Below are 20,666 nucleotides of genomic sequence, written 5' to 3' on the forward strand. Positions count from 1 at the left end.
CATTTCTGCTCCTACTGGTGCTAAGTTTTCATCATTTTACACACATTTGAATCACAAATACTTGCATACCTTGTAGCTGCACAAGGGAAAGTGTTAGATGGCATAAGCAGAGCCCCTCTGGACAGTCTGATGGCAGAAAGCTTCTAACTAAAGCTTACAAATCCCAATTTTGTAGGAAGGCTCCTTACACATGATCATCTCTCCTAGATGACGAAAAACGGTGGTCTTAAAAAAAGATAAAAATTTTGCTCTTCCTCAAAATGTGTTGTAACTCAACACACACACACCCACCAGTCCATGCCCTGCTAGAAGGGATCTCTCAATCACTTACTCCTTAGCATAGCTCATCCACAGAAACTGCTGCAGATGGCTTGGTCAGGTCTTCGCAAGACCACTAAAGCCAGCAGAAGCCAATCTCTCGGGCTGTAAGCTGGAACAAGAGGGTTGTGATGGCTTCCAGTAGAGCCTGCTGTTAGACTGCTGGTCCCTCTCCACGAAGAAGAGGGAAAAACACACACAGTCAGGCTCCCAAGCTACCAGCTGGACCACAACCCCTGAGAGGAGATGGTGAGTCCTAGCCAAAGGCTCTTCTCCTTTGGAGCAATCACCAGGAAGAGGTGAGAGATGAGCACATGCACAGGGCAGCTGCCCGGGAACTTCTGGTCCATGTATTGAATCCCTTGTGTGCCCTTCTGTTGGTCCCAAAAAATCTTCCTGAGGCAAAGGAACATACAAGTGGAATGTAGGCAGACCTCTGAGAGGAGCCAGGGATCAGAAAGTAGGAGGAACATTCAAACTGACAGAAAACTGCAAATGCTACAAAGAAGAAAGTGACTAACCTGCTCTAGGAAAACTCCCCTCGCAAGGACGCAAAGCTGTGTGGTGTGTCCCTGAAGCCAAGGTGATTTGACTGAGGAGCATGAAACCAAGCTTTAAATAGACTGCTTGCATCACATATGACAGGCCACAAAATAAATACTGTGGCTACCAATAAGGTCTGTAGTAAAGTCTGAGGGATGGGAACAACATAAAAAAACTGAAAAGCAAATCACAGGCTCAACTGCTTCGTCGGGTTTTTAGCACAACTTGATTTGAGCTTAGGTAAAAGAGTCAGCCCTTCTGGCTATACTCAGAGTGAGAAAAAGTGAAGGGAGAACAAAGCAAAATGGCTGAAAGTAACTTTAATTCAGGCACTTCAAAGAAAATAAGGATATGTGTCCTGAATAGCAAAGGCTGAAATTACTAAGCTGTGGTTTATTGTAGACATGGCAGTTTAATCAAGGTAAGCTTTATAAAGAGACAGGTTATCTTTTAATTGATCAACAGATACCAGGGGAAAAACAGGCCAAGTTTAGAGCTTGCAGACCTGTCATTCAGGATCTGTCTCAAAGACCTGAAGAAGGAGTTGCAATGCACTCAGATTGTCTATTTTCTCCAACTAAATCAGATGCTCTAATAAAAGAAACTACCACCTCCTATAATTTATGCCTTGTAGAAAGTACTGATATAGGGATGTATAGCTCCACATGATATATTTCACAGCAAATGGAACAGCTCTTCTCAGTAACAAGAACACCCATGAGATCATCAGACTTGCAATGTCTTCCAAAGTCAGCCTAAGTCATTACGGGGAAACTGAACCTCCAGATATCTAACAACAAAGTCCAGCAGAATAAATCTAAGAATGAACATTTCATTTGACACACTATGCAGACACACACCTGCTAATACCAATATCTAAACTCTAAATCACATGCAATCGACTCTTCATGACACCTACAACAGTCAGTCAGGAGGAGACACAGGGCCATTAAGAAAGTCAGCATTGCAAATTCCAATTATACTATCACAGGAAGTAAAAAACACAGTCATTTTTTTTTTCCCCAGAGAAAACACACTGAAATAAGGCAACTGTTATTATTACTGAGAACCAAAAACCAATGTTATGTCCTATCTCCAGAATGACAATTGTCATAGTTTTCCAATCACCTTTAGTTTAGTCTTTGTTCCTTCAATTTTTATTCTTTTAATTTCTTGTTTTAATATAAAACTATTTGCTATCTTAAGGTGCAGTTTGAATTCTCTGTAATTCTAATATACAAACTCAGACAGCTAAATTTAATTGATTATTACTTGTTCAGAATACAGAAATCTATTAAGTGACCCAAGTAACATCTTGTGGAGTCTTCTTTTGTTGCAAAACTTTACAGAAGAAAGAAAAAACCCCAACAGTATTATTAATTAGTATTATTTCAATCAAACTGCAGAACAAACTTAAAGTAAGGAGGGAAGCGTTATTGTCTCACTTCACACTAAACTATTTAGTCATTCTTAAGCAACAATGGTATCAGTGGCAGGTAAGAATATTCTCACTACATTAGACCTATCTGCACAGTGCTGAGAGAGTACATTTCCACAGTGGACCACAGCAGTAATGCATCTTCCCCTGTATATCTGAATCTTTATAACACTATGAAACTTGAAATGTTCTTTTCTAAATCGACATATTTTTCAATTTTGTCTCTTCTGCTAGACGCATTTAGCAAAACTAAGTGTTCTTAACTGTTCAAGTTTTATTAAAATGGGATTTCTTGTACCATTTACTTGAAGATTACCTTGTTCTTTATTTCATTTCTAGTTTCTGAAGAACGGTCTTGAAAGATTAGAGTACAATAAAGGCATGAGGGTCTGCAGATATTCTACACATCACCCTCACAGTTTAAGTTGCACTTTGGAAACCTCGTAACAGTCAGAAGATATTGACAATATTACATAATATTAATCAAAAAAAGAATTCACTTTGGAATGCCTTTGTAAAATTATTTCTATTTTTATATCTCAAGGATTATTGCTGCACTCAATTTAACGATTCATTACTACCACAAAAGTAAAATGAACTTGTGAGGTTAACAGCTATAGCTATTAGGTGTAACCTAACCAGCATTATACTGCATAATTGATCTACTTTCTTCAAGAATAATATTCAGGAAAAGGGAATTACTACTACCATCTCTATAAATAGTACAGAAAGCCTGGGGCAAGTGTGTGGGATAATAGCAAAGATGAGAGACAGGAAAATGGGAGCGCACCAAGAGTTTATTTATAAATATCTGGGAACTCATTGCTTGGCATCATGTAATGTCTACACAGTCTCACATTGATGGAACTTTTAGACTGTGGCTCTATATTTAAGAACATAAAAACTAAGAATGAGCACACGAGAACTTCTGACACTCTTCCCCAAAATGAACGTAGCTCTTTCCCAGTTGAAACTGTTTCAAGACTGTCACTACAGGGATAAGATTTCCAGACTTTGTTCACTGTACAAGTATTTAAGTTTGTTCCCTGTACAAGTATTTTTCTGATCCAGTGTTGGCAGAACTTCAGTGCAGTTGAAATGACAGCAATCACTGTTAAAAGAATCACCATAAGCACTGTGCGCACATCTCATTTTATCTTCAGCTTCACCTTCTGCAACCATCCCAAGTCAGGCTTTGATGTTCCTCTGCCTCCCCAAGAGCACTATATCCAGGTGGCAGGCTCAAGCACATATTTCTTTCAGGATGGAACTCCACAAGTCCAGTTCAGTTTTAGATATCGTCCCTAGGTCTCACTCCTCTTGCCTTCTATCTCGCATTAACATATCCAGCATCCCATTGCCTCTTCATAAGGTACTGAACAGCTGGAAAAAAGCAATTTCACTTTCTCTAACCTCCTGTTAGCAGGAGGCTACTGCCTACTCTGGTAATAATAAAGCTGTCTTGTGGGCTGAACCACAGTGCCATGAATGGGGACAACTGGGGGATTTTGTTCACAATCACAATACTAATTGAAAGCAAAATGCTAATATGGCAACAGCTGATTTTACTTGCATGAGGATTTTCTCCTTGTTGCTTGTCCATTTCTGGATTTAATGCTGTTTGGTCTATGTAGCACAAGATGTCCCTTAGCAAACTGAGGAATCTTGAATGCTTATTAAGAGATTTCCTGGAGATGAAGAGCTCACACGCCTGAATACTTGTGGGGTTTGGCATCTTGTTTGTTTGCCTTTCAAACAGACCACTAGTTGTGGTGTGAAACAGAATCTTTCCACAAAGCTTGCCTTTTTGTCCTTCAGATAAAGCCCATAAAACCCAGGACTTTCTGAGGCTCTTCAAATGATGTCTTGAGATACCGCATCAAGTCTGATCCATAAGTTTATAAAGCAACAAACCAATGAGCCCGCCTGCATTGCATTAATGAAATTATATTTTGCATTTAAAGACCTTTGAAAAAGAAGTGACACTAATATGGACAGCTTTATTTGTATTCATCTCACTAAATTTTGTTCTCATAAATTTCAATAATCCTACTCTGGAGTTAGCAATTCAATGACAGAGTTTTTTTAAGCCTTTTAGTAATAATACCCCATATACTTTAAGCAGTCTGGTATCCCAGCACCCTCTTCTTCCCAATGCACAATTAATACTTGCAGATGAGAAGGGCTGTTTGTGTCACATATTTTATGGGCAGCTGTAATTCTTCTTCAGAGAACTTCTTTCCAGCACTGCTGGCATAAAGCAAGCCTGCAGTTTCCACAAGAAATCTTACCAGCTTACATTCTTCTCCTCATGGCAGAAGGTAAAAAGTACAGAAAATACAACAGAGAAAATATGAGAAAATAGTGCACTAGGTACATTAGTACTTTTTGTTATAACCTCACCCTTCATACCGGGTTTAAATTCAGAGGCTGTAGCCTTAGTCCTCAGGTCTGCTAAGCTCCCAACTCGCCTCACATCAATACTGCATCAGTGTCTCAGGTGCCTGTCTGCAAACACTGGACAGCAATACTTTTTCTTTCTGCTTCTATCTTGTCTTTTTTAGATACTGAGGTTTTAAAAAGAGCTGTCCTTCACTGTTTTGGCACAGCAGGGTCTTCATCTCAGCTGAAGGCTCTTTGGTGCAGCACTGATCACGACAAGTAGGAGTCATGCCTGAGAGAACATTATCTTGTTTATCTCAAAAACTAGAATAACATGGTTTTAAAGCAGTGACATACTTGAAAGATTGTACAAAAGCCACTAAGTCAATGCTATGGCACTTTCTCCACGCATATGCTGCAGAAGCCACTGAATAAAAAAATCTTCAAGAACCCTACTTGTTGCCTTTCTTGTTTGGGCTTTCTTTTATTTCGCAGAAACTGTCCCACAATTTATATAAACAGTCATGGTTTGGGCACAAAGGTTACGATTGCTACAGAAAAAGAAAAAAAAGAAAAAAGTAAGTATCTTCAGTTTACAGATGTCACCTACTTCTTGAGTTAAAAAGAGTGAGGCTTTTCTGAACTTCAGCATTGTTGTGGCAGGTCATGTGTCTCTTCAAATTCTCGCTCTGAGCAACTGGAAGCAGATATTATCCTGAAAGTATTTCTTTTGAGATAAACAAATCAAGAATAATAAAGATCAGAAAGAGGAAAAATGGAGACTCATGCCCAAATTCCAATTTTTTCGTTTAAATCAAGGACTGACTGAGTGCACAGCCAGGCTGTGAATCCATCTTCAGCCAGTATAAATTACTGGTTTGTATAGTCTGAGCCTCCAGGATAAACAGACAATTCTTAAACAATCCCTGTCCAAGCCAGTCTTCCAGGCTTTTCTGAAGCCATTACCTTGTCCTGAGTCTACCTACCACCACCTCAGCATATGTACACCTACAACACAGGCATCCAGCACTGTCAGCCATCAAATGGCATTGAACAAAGTCATTTTACCCACTAACAACACAGACAAATTTATCCTCAGAGGCGTGGATTGAAGGCGCTGCTTAGATGCTGGCTGTAGAGTAGGATTCTTCTTGGGCTTTTTCATCATGAAAACTCTTCATTGTTAACTTCTCAAAACTCAAACAAAGCTTCCTCTACTCTTGCCCTTAAATCAGAAGGGAGTGGCTTTCTAGTGAAGAAAGTGAGAAAGTTAAGAACACAACAGGATAGAATTTTTTAAGGAAAAAAATCAAACTCTACAGAATATGAGAGACATACTGCTCAGTCTGTTCTCCATTGCTAACAGTTTGTTAATCCTGGCATCAGAGAGAGCATGGAGACAGACCTGTGGCTCTGAAGAACAGGGAGAGCGTCCCAACTTGCCATCCACGTACCAATACATCTGCTCAAACCCCTGGGAAACTCATCTTCATGGCTTTCAAAGTTTAAGGATTCAGCAGGCCAACTACTGGGTAAGTTTCATAGGCAAATGATAGTGGTGTGATCATAATAAAGGATTCAACTATGATACAAAGGAATTTTGGTTTGCTATCAAACTCCAAGTCCCTGGGCTCCAGATACTGTCAAAGCCTTCCTGCTTGAAGCCCCCCTTGGCTGAGAAATCAGCACAAGCACAGCCTTGGAAAAGCAGCATTGTTACTACAGCTATATCATGGTGATGTATTCTCACAGGGAAAAGAGTCTCTTTGGGTGTTTGTAAGAGGCTAGAAGGGCTTGAAGGCTACACCATATTAACAAGTAATGATCTTACCAGAAACTGAACATGTTGGTTATTCACTGTTGCCGAGGGCTGAGCAGAAATTAAAAAGGGTGTGAGTATCCCTCTAGAAAGGTTTTGGAGCAGAGGTTGGGCAGCCCGCAGGGAGAAAACCTGGGAGAGGCACAGCGTGGGGTGCACGCCTGGGTGGATCCATGCTGCTCCCTAATGAAGTGCTTCTGCTAAGAAAGGCAAGCCCCAGGACGAGAGGTGCAGCCGATACGGGCACCGGAACATGCGCGTTCACAGAGAGGCTCAGAGCCAGGACTGTGCCCACCCAAACCAAAGAGCAACAAAAAAAGGCCTAGCAAGAAGTTAATACCCATGAGTCCTGGCTTCTTCTGCTAAAAAGCAAAAGGTTGTAAATATCAGAGAAGTGAATGTAGCATTTAATCTGTATACAGGGTATTACCTTCTCCTCAGTAACTTTTAGGCTTTTCCACCACATTTACCCTGTAATGTCAACTTTCACTTCTCTGCTTATCCAGACTGCAGTCTCTGATTTGTAAAGGCAGTACTACAGCACAGAGCAAAGAAACATAACACTAATCTATACTATTTTTTTTTGGCGGTAAAAGAAAACTGAGAAAATATCAAGTCAAATGGGACTGCTTGACATTACAGAAAAACCAAACAGCAAAACATTAGACCAGAACTTCACCTCACCTCAAGACAAGTGCTTGGGAATATCCCGCATCCTTTTTACATTAATAAAATTCCATTTTTTCTATCAACGTTTATGTTTCTAATTAGCCACTGTATCTCTTCAGCTTCCAACACAGCAACGTCAAGTGCTTCTGTATCTTTGCACTGATTTGGGGCTTAGGCTTCCACTTTTAGCACTTTTAAGTCTGTAACAAAATGCATGTCGAGCCTGCCTCACACTGGTGCTCCAACACAAGGAGGCAGCCCTGCTCCCACTGCTGGAGACCACCAGCAGCAAAAGGTAAAAGGCCTTTTCAGCAGTAAAAATGCACTCAGCCAGCCATGGGCACAGCCAGACTGCCTCTTTTGCCCTAAAAATAAATTAAAAAAAAAAAAACCAAACCAAAAGTAGCCCATCTAATTAATTAGAAGGAATTAACAGAAAGCATACACTGCTAATTTAACAATCGATTTTCACCACTTTTAAATTTCTGAGCTTTACTTGAGGGACGATGTGTGCATATTGTCCTTTCAAAAAGTCTGCCTTTTTATTATGATTAAGCACTGAAACATAGCATATTTACAGCTGAATTTATTGTCATGTTCAGTCTGGAATTGGCCATTTGGGTGACTAAGTTGTACCACATGAAGGCACCGTGACATGTACTATTAAGAAACCAGAAATGGCAGATGGGCATTTCCAAAGAATCATCAGCTTTGCAAATGGCAGTGCTACAGCTGAATATCATCTGCTAAAAATAGTTATCAAAGGTGAGGATCCAGGCTTCACATCCTCCCTGAACATGCTGGAGCACTTCCTCCCACTTTGGGAAGAAGTTTGCCATTTCCAGCAAAACATTACTTCATAAAATAATTTTAATAATAGCATTGGCCAAGATATTTCTCTCAATTTGAACCTTCTTTTGCTCTGGTGTGCCCAAACCACTGCTTTTCATTTGGCTCTGGACTGTCAGAACAAGCAGCCCACACACATGTACCCAAAACTACACCTAGACTGAAAACTAAAGGATGTCTAAATGGAATTTAAATTAAATCAAAAATGAATGAAATTCAATTTAAAATATTTTTAAAATATTCCTATATCAGAGTAAGTAGGATGTTGCTTGATATGAATGGTGTTATATCATGCAGTAGTCTGCAATTCCAGGTCCGTGGAGAATCCTTTTCCAAGTCCAGGGACTCTCAAGTTGCTTCACAGGGCACCACACCACTGAGCTTCCTCTGGAGTCTCATTGGCTTCTTTTCTGCCTTTTTTTCATTGAGCTGCTTCACTGCTATTCATTGAGCTGCAGGTGGTTTCCCATGGCAAGGCCTCCTTCTGGTAGTGACTGCCACCCAAATTGCTCCCCTTGCAAGTGCAAAAGGATGTAGTACTTCACTGAAACAAGCAAACAGGGAAGGAGGTCTTGCACCCCAGTTAAATACAAATTTGAAAGGAGAAGCATTTGAAATGTGAAATCCTTGGCCTGTGTGACATGTCCTTCTGTTTCCATAAGGACTGCCACAGTTCAGGAAGCAAAGGTAGTATCTGCCCAGTTGGAGATTAAACAGTTCTCCAACCAGACATTTTGAGAATTACCCATTTTCTTGAGGTGAAAGGAAACAAAGAAGAAAACACAGTGTTTCACCTACATAACATTTAGGATCAAAACTTAAAAGCCAGCCTTCTAGGCTTGAAGAAAAACCTAAAGCAGAAAGCATTCTTGTTCGAATCACTGATCATGAGGACAACAGAAGAAGTGTGTTGTGGCCAAAAGCTATCACTCTCAGGTGCCAACAGTGCTCTCAAATTCATTTTCACAGTTTCCCATTCTTCTATAATTCCAATAAAGTTTTTAACCCTGAAGAGGAGACTTCCAAACAATGCAATACTATATTTAAAGTACTGCTGAATGCTACTGAATGTCACATATTTAGATGGCTAACTCTTAGAGATCATGGTTATATCTTCTTCATGTACTTTTGCTGAGAATACTATCTGTACTCCAAACATGGCTTATCCTAAATAAAATACCTAAGGAATACAATGGAATATGATCTGTTACTATCTGTGTGCTGAGTAAGGGGCATTGCAAAAAAGCAATCTGTTTCTCACAAGAACTAAGACACGGTCAGAGTTTTCTCTGAGTGACACAGTAACCTTGAAAATTCCTAAAATAAGAATGCATTTTTAAGAAAATTGCAGACATTTTAGTAACGCCAGACCAGTTTCATGAAGCAGATGAAAACAAAACTGGAACAGAGAGGGGTGAGAATTCTCTGCTACATATTCAAGCTGAATTTTTAAATTAAATGTTTATCTGTACTTGAAAATCATGCAAATAATGACAGCAGCAATGTGGGAGATCTGTATTAATGTATAAATTAATTTTCAACTGTTTTCAATATTAATTACACTATATACTTAATATAAGACATTTCAAACCTGTTTTTCTATTTTACATTGAGCCTCAATTATAATTCTGAGGAAGAAGGCTACCTTCAGCAGCAGATATACCAGTTACAGATCAGTTTTGCTTACAATAAAGAAAACAACCTCAGGGGATTGTTGATTTGGCTTTGCCCTATTTTTGGTTATTCTTTAAAATTACCTTTTAAATATGCTTACTATCTAAGAGTGGCAAAAGTGTTTCTTAAAATACTTGCATATTGTGAAATGGAAGAATGGATGCAGCATTTCTGTAACATTAAAATATTTCTATACAAGTTGCACAGACATAGAAATATGTCACACCCCCAAAAATAAGACATCTAAACAAGGCCAAGCTATAAGGAAAGCAATGGAGTAATATTCCAGCAAAAGGAGAGTTAATACTTTAAACACCCACAACTCCTAATCTATTTTTTATCAATTATTCCAAGAGCTCAACAGAATCTACTTAAACACTGAGATGATAGAGTAGTACAGGTGGGTTACTAACTTTAAAAATGTACATTTATTATCCAGGGAACCAGCAATAAGAGCATCATTTTTACAGAAAAGTAAGGCTGGAAGTGCTCTCATGAAGTCCATTCCACTGCCCCAGGGCAAAATCAACTATACATAAACCATTCCTGACAGATATTTGTCTAACTTGCTCTTAAAAACCTTCAGTGACAGAGGCTTTGCAACCTCCCTAGGCAATCAGCTGCAGTCCTTAACTATCCTTACCATTAGAAAGATTTTCCTAATGTCTAACCTCAATCTCTCCACTACAGTAAACCTGACTGTTACTTTGTGCTCTATCCCCAGCAGAACTGGAAAACAGTTTCTATTACTTTACTCTTTACATGAAATTTCCATATATTTTTAAATGGTTATCACATCTTCCCTCACTCTCCCATTCCCTAAATGCATAATGACCAACTAGGTCATATGCAACCTGCTGGAGCAATTTATCTGGTCTCCCATGTAGTCCCCTCAAGGAGCCTCCCTGTTCTGGCACTGCCACCCCTGTACCACAGACATCTCCACCCAAAACGCAGGCAGGTAAGCAAAACAAGATGCAGGGAGAGAAGCCAAACTGGATGGCAGCTTCTCAGATTGCCTTCCTGCAAAGAAAGGTCCCACACAAACCAGGAGAATCCACTGTGGAAGAGATGCGAAGTGGGGAAAGGTACTCACCCCAGAGAAGGGCAGATGAAGAGAGGAAGGGTTCAGTCTAGAAAAGAGGGAGAGGGTCTCTTATAGAACCTGGAAATAGGTTGCACTTAGTTGTCTGGAAGTGGGAAAGGTCTGGAAACAAAGGTGAAGGAAAGCAGTGGAAAGCAGGAAGATTACCAGAAGAGTAGGGAATTTGGAAGAGAAGTGAAACCAAATGTACAAATGGGGAGGGATGAAGGAGCCTCAATACAGAGAGAGGGGAGAGAGGGGATGTTGGCACTGATGGGAGAAGAGGCAAAGAGAGGTTGGGATAACATGAAACACAGGAAGAGATGCAGCAGAAGTCCTGTGTGCCAGGAAATATAGCACAGAGGTGGGGACACTGGAGAAGCTTCACCAAGTTGTGTTCTATGAGCATGAGGATCTTCTTACAGATGAATTCTCTTTCTCTGCTACAGCAGGGCCTGCGGGAGTGCCAGCCAAGCTGAGGAGCTGCTCCTTGGGAGTAACCTGGTCTCTCTGGATATGGCCCAAGGTCAAGCTTCAGTGACAATGACTTTGAGACATAAGGCTGCAAAGGATTACGGAAAGATTTGAGGGTGCCATCACTTTCCCAGGGAAAGGTGTGAGGGAGAAGATATGCAGCTATGACAGAATGGGATCAGGAGATGACAGGGAAAGTCAGTGCTAGATTGAAGGGCAGAAGCACAGAGCCTCTTACTATTTATTCTGGTTTCCATAGTGCCAGAACTAATAATCCCTCCAGCACTGCTGAGGGTCACAGGGCAGGAATGCCTCTGAGTCAGCCCAGGTCTGACAGAGCTTGTGCTGAGATGGAGTTAATAAAATCCTGATGAACCTAGGCTGACCTTGCAAGGTCAGGAGGCTTCATACACGGATTCCTAACCCATCCCACAGTGTTCCCATTATCCTTTGATCATCCTGGATGTCTCTGTGCCACACACTCCCCAGTGATGGAGGGCAGACTTCAGAATCACACTGTTCTCCTAAATGAGGACTCAAAACACACACTAGTGAAGAAATTGGCTGATTTTAAAAACAGACCTTGGCTGTCCAGAGTTGCCACCACTGTTATCCCAGCACTGGCATGGCAATGGGAATGGCCAGTGCAGAAGGTACAGAACTTCACGTGCAAGCGAGAAGGTCCTTCTGACCATCACCCCAAAGCAGTGCTGTGTCACAGCCACATCTTGTCATGCCCCTCAGTGCATCAGACATGCCTTGACACAAATCTGCACTGCTTCTGGGAAACAAGGAAAAAATCCTCAGACAGTTTGGGAGTTACTGCTCTAGTCTGAAAAAGACCCTTTTTGCAGTACCCAGGGGTCATGTTGTCTAGACCTCTGGCCACTCATTCTGCTCTTCTCTGGATGCTTCCAACAACCCCACAGAGCACTCACTGCTCAGAGCAGAAATAGTACATCAGCCACACAAATGCCAAGTAGAGTGGAAAAATCATTTTGCAGGCAGACTCCTATCCATATATTCTAGAACAATATTCATGGTATAGAATTGTTAATTCATAGCCATTTTCTGAGCTCTTGCAACTGCCTGTTTTCTGCAGACCTGGTGTCTCACCAGTTATTCTACATTTTGATTTGCACAGCTGATTATTCCTGTTGAACCACAATTTAGAACTTGTCCTTGATGAACTGCATCATATTTATTTCAGATCAGTTCTCCAATATATCACATTAATTTTGAATTCTAATCCTGTGCTCAGAGGGTTTACATCCTCCCCCTGGTTGGTGTCATCTGGAAATTTTGCATGCAGATTCTATCGTCTAAATCATTAATTAAAATATTGAATATTTTCTGGCAATCCAGGGCAGAATCCCACTTGACAGATCCTTCTGGTTTGACTGTGAATCACTAGTAATTATTCTGAGAAGAGCTTTCCAGCCAACTGTGTACCCACCTTGTAGCCCATTGTGCCACCTTGTTTATGAGAAGCTGAAAAGACTTCCAAAAATCAAAATATATTATTTCTCTGCTTACAGGAAAATTAGGCTCTACTGACAAGGTACCTTCTGGGGGAAAAAAATCCATGCAAATTAATTTATTATATTATTATCTACAGGCTAATTATTAAAAAATTCAGTTGACTATATGATTCAAACTTTTTTTTCCCCAAGAATATAAGATAAGCTAGCTACACCAGTGGGGATATGGAAGGACCAGGAAGAGTTTATACATAGATGCAGTACTTGTTCTTTCACAGATTTTTTGAACCTAAACTGTCCTCCAAATGTTCTCCAGTGTAGCCACTAATTGTTCAGAGATTGCTTCAGCTATTTCACCCAATGTTGAAGAGATAATTTAATAAAATCCATCTTGTTCTAAAACACCCATTATCCTATCTCATTAGTTTATAATCTGTTCTTTTCTTGCTTTAGCTGGAATTCTCACCTTTCTCAAGGTCGCAGTTCTTTTCCTGCCACTTGATTCCAGATCACTGTTTTAGGCGAAGAATGATACAAAAGCTTACATGAACTACTCAGTCCTCTCTGCACCATCAGATTATGAGGTTTTTAACTGACATTTTGTAATTCCCTGTCAACTAGTAGCCCAGAAACTCAGTCTTCCCCTCATTACTACTGAGGATGTAGTATGTTTCTTTGTTATCATACCCTTTATTAGTTGTACCTTGTTCTGTGAACTGGCCTACCTGATTTGACCCTTGCATTTCACTCATCTTCTTTTACACTCATCTCCAGTAACATACTGAATTTCCACCTTAGGTATGAGTCAGATTATCAGACCATATAATTTTGTCTCTTCCTACCTTTTTTTACTGGAATGCCTTTCATCTGGCCTTTTTTTACTCTTTATTTTGACCGGGAAAGAAAAAGTTATTTCCTTTAAAAATTGCCAGAATCTCTCAGGTTTGTATCCCAAGAAACATTACCTATCAGTTCTATGAGCTCAATGCAATATATTTTCTTGCATACTATTGCTTTTATTTTCAAATTCTCTCTTCTCACCTTCTGAAGAATGGCAGGCTCACTCTTTCCTGATTGCTACCACTCAAATTGCTTTTTACCATCATAGGCTCACCATCTCTTTCCTAATCAAGCCTAGGAGAGCTTCCCTTCCACTGCTCTTTCTACATTCTGTAATCCTGAGCCTGCTATACTCCCATGATCTACTGAATTCAGTACTTAGCACGTAAAGTGGAAATATTCTAAACATTTGCTATTGTTTGGTAATAGAACATAAAATGATTGGGTGAGCCCATCTCTTGGGACAAGAACCATCTGCAAAAAAAAGGGGATCTTTGGCATCAGTGCCAGTAAAATGAGCATACAGACAGGATCAAAATATCTCCTAGCCATAACTGCAAACCTTTCCAGGTAACAGCAAATAGCAAAGTGGAAAGGAAGTTTAGGAAATACTCTGACCATGGCTGCACAGAGGCACTGTCCTCCCAAGCTTCTTTTGCCAGCACTCTGGTTAGCTGTAAATTGAAATTATTACTCTGGTTGTTGCAATAGCTGCAATCACTTAGCATGTCTAGATTCAGTGTTGACACCACACAGGCTTCAGATATCAAAGCTTTTTTGTACAAATTAGTTCCCTCCTCATGTGGCCATGCCCCCTCTGCTGCTAGCAGATATTGCTCTCTCCTGCAGCTAAACTGGCACTCCAACAAAACAAAAGGAGCACTACGGCAAGGATCAGAGGAGCAACCATATGCACCTGCCATTACATTCTTACTGCAACTGTTAAATTAGCATAACACAGTCCAGTGGATTTCTCTGAGAAATACGTACCTACCTGCTGTTTATTATTGCTGAGTACATCATATAAATCTAATAAGGAACAAGAAAGATCTCCAAAAAGTAAATATAGATATCAATTTGATACAAGTTGGAAGTTTTCTCCTCATACAAAGGAAATATAATTCAACTTGTTTCTTTAACAAGTCTCCTGAATGTTTGGTGCACCTTAATGTTTAATAATTCTTTAATACAACTGCCAAGATTTGAATATGTTTATTAACATCTTTACCTAAGGGCAATCCCAAAGGAATATAAGAATTTCTTACAGGAGACTAAGCAATCTTCATGCCATTAAGTCTCCAGAATAGGTCTGAATCTGCTGGGTGGCACCACTGTCTGACTGTTGTCCTGGGCTTCCAGGGACCCCAGTTTCATCTCTCTGAATTTTATGCAGCTCTGCTTGCCAGGTGTTTTCCATCCAGCAGCAACCATGAAACCTCAGCTTTCCGACACACCCCTGCCCAAGCACCCTGGTCACAGTGCCAACTTCTGGGAGCTAAGGGGCAGCAAACACAGTGGCAGAAGAGTGTAAAACTGGACAGAAAATAATATAGTAATGCAAGGGTGTTAGAAGTAATAGGGTTTCCAGCAAAGGAGAGAGGCAGGCTAAGGAAGAGAGGAGATATCCTCACAGTTGGGAATTTTGGTGGAAAGCAGAAGAGTGACAAAAACTCCTAGCAAAGAGCTGAGGACTAGCAGAGAGCAGCAAGGACAAGAACAGCAGTGGGGAGCTTTAGGAGTGTGCTGCTGGCTAGACAGAGGAAGGAAAGCCCTGTGGTTGTCCCAGACTTCACCTCTCCCATTAGCACTGGAGCACATATGGAGGAGAGCTTCCTGTTTCCTCTCCTTCAGGACACGTCCCACTGGCACGCACAGAAACCAGGCTGTAAATCAAAGCAAGGCAACACAGACAGTTCAGAGCTGCACCACCACTCCAAACTGCTCTGCTGGTGCAGACAGCTGGACACAGAATCACACCCATTGCAGCCAAAACTCCTTCTAAAGGCAAATATTTTACATTAGAAAAATAAATGTCTCACACATCACTAGTTTACACTGTAGTACTAATCCCTTATCTAGACCTACCTAAACAAGAGCAATATCCAGTTGATTTTCTATGCATTTTTTGCTGCATCTCAGCTGGCTGGCAGACATAGAAACAAAGCAGCAGGATCTGCTCATCCTCTTTTCCTCCTCCTGCCTCAGAAACTATCCCATACAGGGAAAGCAGGAAACGAACTCCAGCAGACTTTACACTAGAGGGAGCTTTCCTCAGAAAGTCACACCACCGTGGCATCCTCTTTCTCATTACATTATTTTTAATCCATCTACAGAGAAATACACCGGACTGAGGTGAAACAGTTCCCATTCAAACTCTCCAGTTTAGACAGTCCAAGCACTGCAGCAGGCCAGTGGTGCAGAGGGGGGAGTACAGAGAGAGTGCCTGGCAAGTTCTGCCCAGGGATGTGCTCCAGCAGACAAGATAAAACTCAATACTGACATGTTGCTGAGAAGCCTCCTGATATGAACCATGTCCATCTTGCAGCCCCACCAAACTCCTGTGTTGAGCACAAAGAGCAACTTTACAGACTACATTTTATACTGACCCAAGAGACCACTTATGGTTAAGCTGTTAATGAGCACTTTAACGAGAAAAGCTGAGATAAACTTTCCCCAAGGCTCATGGCCCTCCATTTCTGAAGGCAGAAACATGGATAACTGTGTTCCTCACTGCTAATACAAGTGTTGAACTGGTCTTCAGGTGAATTGTTTTAAAATACTATTTAAGCTGAAAGTACTACAAGGTGCTAACAACAGTCAGGACCTATTCATTTTCTAAACTCCAGTAAACCATCCCAAGAATATGAGTGGAACTAGAACAGAAATCCTTACCTGTGAAAGCATTTGTGGCCTGAAAACCAGCTTCCTGCATACTGCTCTTCCAGAGAAGCTTGAGATTCCCGTCTCAACCTGACCTTACTGGAGACAACTGCTGAGCTTGTTGCTGTCAAGTCACTTCCATCTTAGCTCGTCAGAGTCCATTTCTCTTTCCATTCCTGTATCTGGCACCATCCAGTTCCCACCTGTTCCCAGGTCTTTCGATGTGTAAGCAGAAGGGATCTGCACTGAAACTAAGGAGAAGTGTTGGACAGTCCCATCAACCAGCCAGCCAGAGGATTTGTGCCATGATGAATGTGAAAATGAAGCAAATCTCCTGTCAAGACTTCCCTTCCCTTTTACAATTAAGTTCTAATCCTCTGTTCATCCAGCACCATTTTTTTCAGGTCTCGGCCAATGGTGATGTTCAATTGTCTCTCCTCTCTTGTGCTCCTCTCCCCTCAGGCACGCTCACTGAGAAATTAAAAAAGAAGAGATTATGTTTCCTGATGACCTGTAGCAACACTAAAATTAACAGACTCCAGGGAACAAAAACCCAAAATACATTATCAGGGATTGATTGTACACATTAAAGGAGATCTTCAGAAGGCAAATCTTGCGATTTTGCTGAGATGCAAAGTGTGACCACACAGCTCTTTGAAGTGCAAAGAGGAACAGTGCTGAGGGTGTCATATGCATCTCTGAGAACATGATATGATTTACATTTCAAAAGCCATATTTAGCAGAGATGGGGGCAGCAATACAATAACAAAATTGCAGTTAAAAGAGAAAAGGAAAAATACTCAAGGCCCTCAAGTCTAGTCTATTCAAAACCACAGTGAAACTATTAGCATTTCATATAGCTGCTTCCCTCCTTTTCTGGAGCAGGAAAAGAGCTGTGTGCCAACACTATATATGCCATTCTTACAGTCTTCTGCAGTTAAAACCTCTGCATTTCTTCCTGTCAATTACCAAACTTTGTTTGTCTTGCTGTAGATTATTTTATAAAAATCTCAGTTGTAACACAGATGATACAATTCAGATGCCTTCAGACATTCAACCAGGTTGGTTAAAAACACCCACAGGCTACACAGGCAGAAAGGTGGTTACATTTTACTTGATACTGCTACTTCTATATAGCATGGCTACTTACAGCTCACTGAAAACTACAGCTTGTTCCAGGTCCAGCTTTTAAAAACTAGGATAAAATTACTTTAATGGGGTGAAGGTGAACAGCAGACAGGCACATGCTTAAGGAGAAGATTATTTTAGAAAACAAGGGAAAAAGAAAAGAGGACTTGGAGGAGAACCCACTCCCTCTCCAGCCATCCCATTCCTTGTGTAATGATGCTCAGCTCACTATCTCTCAGCTCAGTGGCACAGGCAGGTTGAAAATATATCTGTGATGATCTCATGACCTGATTTTAGATGATGAGTCCAGCCAGGGCTTGCAGTACTCGACTGGACCCAAGGTCTACCTGCTGGAGCAGCCCCTGTCAGAGTATGGCAGTCCCAGCAGCTGCTGCTTTGCAGAGCAGTGCAAGAGCCAGCTCAGAGAGCAGGTGGCAATAACACACTGCTTGCTCCCCAGCCCCACGTCATCCTTCGCCCTGACCTGCAAGATCTGGAGATGAGCTTATATCTGAAGCACAAGCCTGAATCCCAGAGAGCCCAAAACTGCAGAGAAGATTCTCATGCTCCTTGGGGTGCATCAGCCAGCCCCTGAGGGCTTCAGTAGGCACTCACCTTGGGTGAGGGACAAAAAGGATCTCTCCTCAAGTGTGCCACTGAAACCAAGTGAGCCTGACACCTGATGAGCATCATTTCCCTTGCAACACAATGTATGAAAGCTAGCTGCTAGCAAAGATGAATCTCAATGGTATTGCTTTTTCCCCCAATTTTGTAATGCCACTATTACTGAAGAACACATGTTTTTGTCTCAACACACAGCACAGGAACGACTGATTAGTTACTTGTATTCAAATCTACTCATTTGCATTCAGATCAAATAAGGTTACAAAACAGATTTTAAATGTTTTCCCCATTTCTTACCCAAACATCTCAACCTAATAGAGAAGAAAGTGGAAATTAAGGGAGAAAGAAAAAAATTATGTGTAGTATCTTTTATCAGAAAACATTGCATAAAAATTTTTAGAATAGTGTTTAAAAAGCCATTATTTCTGAATAGTATATAGGTCCTTGAAATACTTTTCCAACCCTTTGAAGTGCTCTATGCAACTAATAACAATTTCATATGAGGCTATTTTATTCTAAAATATATATAACTGAGCAAGTATATATACATACACAGCAGCATATAGTTCTTTTGGGTCTTAACATTGTGCTAATTATTCTATAATGACTATAGGTGGATGCTGCACTCATTTCCCGAGCTTTCTCTCTAGAGGCCTGAGTTTCCTTTATATTTATAAGAGGACATCCATATTTGCATTTACATTTTCAGTCTCAAAAACTTTCGATTTTGGTTTATAAATCCAAAATTTTGATGCTTCTATTTTCAACATTTTCATTTCACATCTTAGAGATGCTCAAGAGATGTGCAGTAATATGTTAGCATCCAGGGAAATTCTCCTTTTTTTTTTAGTTTCTATATATTAGATATAATAAACTTCTAATTCTTAAAAGAATAGAGTATTTTCACTTTACTGAAAATTAATATTTTATTAAAAGAAGAATAATTGCTCTCCACCTCTTCAACAGTTCTGCTAAACTAGTTACGAACGCAGTAGTGCTGAAGAAACACTACAGCACAGGCACATTCAGTAACCATTGCTTATTCACATGGAAAGATGAATTTTAACAACATTAAAAGAAACTGAAACATTTCAAGAGTCTATTCAGACCTTAATATTTAAAGGATAGTGCATTGCATCAGGTTTAAGTCCTTCCTTAAGGACTCATGTGAAAGCAGATGCTGGTATCTCTTGATTGCCCTAAGTGAGCGTTTTCTATCACTGCCAAAGTGCTCTTCTCCAGTGCCAGATAAATTCAGAGGTGGCTGGCAGGATCAGGATGGAAGGAACAGGAGTAGGATGTTGGGGCAAGCCTGTGCAGTGCTCAGCACTTGCTGAGCCTTGTCACAATTCAAAACCAAGTTCAGTACTTACAAAATGCTTCTCCCTTACAGCTATGTGGCCTATTTGGTGATCCTTTTCATTAGTCAGACTTTAATCAGTCACATTTGCACAATTTCAGGTTTCCCAGATTACAAATGCATCCAGGTGAAGATGACAAAGCAGCTCAAATGATACCACAGCAAATAAGGAAAACTGAAAATTCTATTTAAAACAGCATATATAACTACAACCTTTCTATTGTACGTCACGTTATCCAGAAATTTTCCACTAAAGCTGAGCTTATGTTTAAAGAGAGGAGGTTTTTGTTTGTTTCCCAACACAATGCACGTATGGAAAGGGTCAGGACTTCTGCTGACACATTTCAGTATGGCTCAGCCAACTCCAGGGAAGCCACGTGTTTATCCTTTTCTACCAGAGTGCTGCAGAAATGCTGAACCAACCTGCTTAAGGGCCCAAAAAGTGAAAATACCTATCTAAAAAAGAAAGAATAAACAATACTGATAGACCTATAAGAAGATGTGATCTTTGATGTAACTTTTTTGCAACCTGCAGAAACACCAGTGGGAACTGATTAGATGGCAAGAGAAAATGTGGACTAGAAAGAACAGAGATTTTCTCTTTGCTCATCTGTTGCCTTCTTTCCAGTAGCAACAAGAACCCTGCTTCCACTTCTGGTTTCATTCATCTACTCTGCAGTGTTATGTGAGTCTCAGAAGCAAACCAGAGCAAACCATTGTGCTGTATTAATATGTAGCTGTGCTCTAAGGATTTTTGGCTACTATGCACTTACACAATGGAATATCTAGAAAAAAAATCAAATCCACTTGTTTTCATCCTCTCCACTTTTCTCAGATTTGGTCCTGAGAAAGACACCACCATCTAAACCTCACATGAATTGCAAACAGAAAGTATTTTGACTATTTACCACCTTATGTGTCTTACACATTCTCATGTTGTATTTAGCTAATAAACATGTTATTTCCTTTTTCTAAACATTCAAAGATGCAAAAGAGTCACGGTAAAAAACAATCGGAGGGAGAAAAGTAAGCAAAGAGTGTAATTAAATTCTGCATTAATATCTACATTTTACGAAGTATTATGCAACCATCAGCCAGGACAA

At 40.4% G+C, this 20,666-nt stretch overlaps 1 protein-coding gene across 2 annotated transcripts in view; it reads right to left on the reverse strand.

The window, feature by feature from the left end:
* Positions 1-20,666, reverse strand: part of LDLRAD4 (low density lipoprotein receptor class A domain containing 4) — a 284,731-nt gene that overhangs the window by 166,410 nt on the left and 97,655 nt on the right. For both annotated transcript variants that reach the window (XM_038163288.1, XM_038163297.1), the window contains one exon: positions 16,464-16,922. In XM_038163288.1, the coding sequence (XP_038019216.1) occupies positions 16,464-16,503 (40 nt within the window). In that variant the 5' untranslated portion in view covers positions 16,504-16,922. The remainder of the gene's footprint in view (positions 1-16,463; positions 16,923-20,666) is intronic.

Source organism: Motacilla alba, chromosome 2 (assembly GCF_015832195.1).
Source record: "Motacilla alba alba isolate MOTALB_02 chromosome 2, Motacilla_alba_V1.0_pri, whole genome shotgun sequence".
In the NCBI taxonomy this organism is placed as follows: Eukaryota; Metazoa; Chordata; class Aves; order Passeriformes; family Motacillidae; genus Motacilla; species Motacilla alba.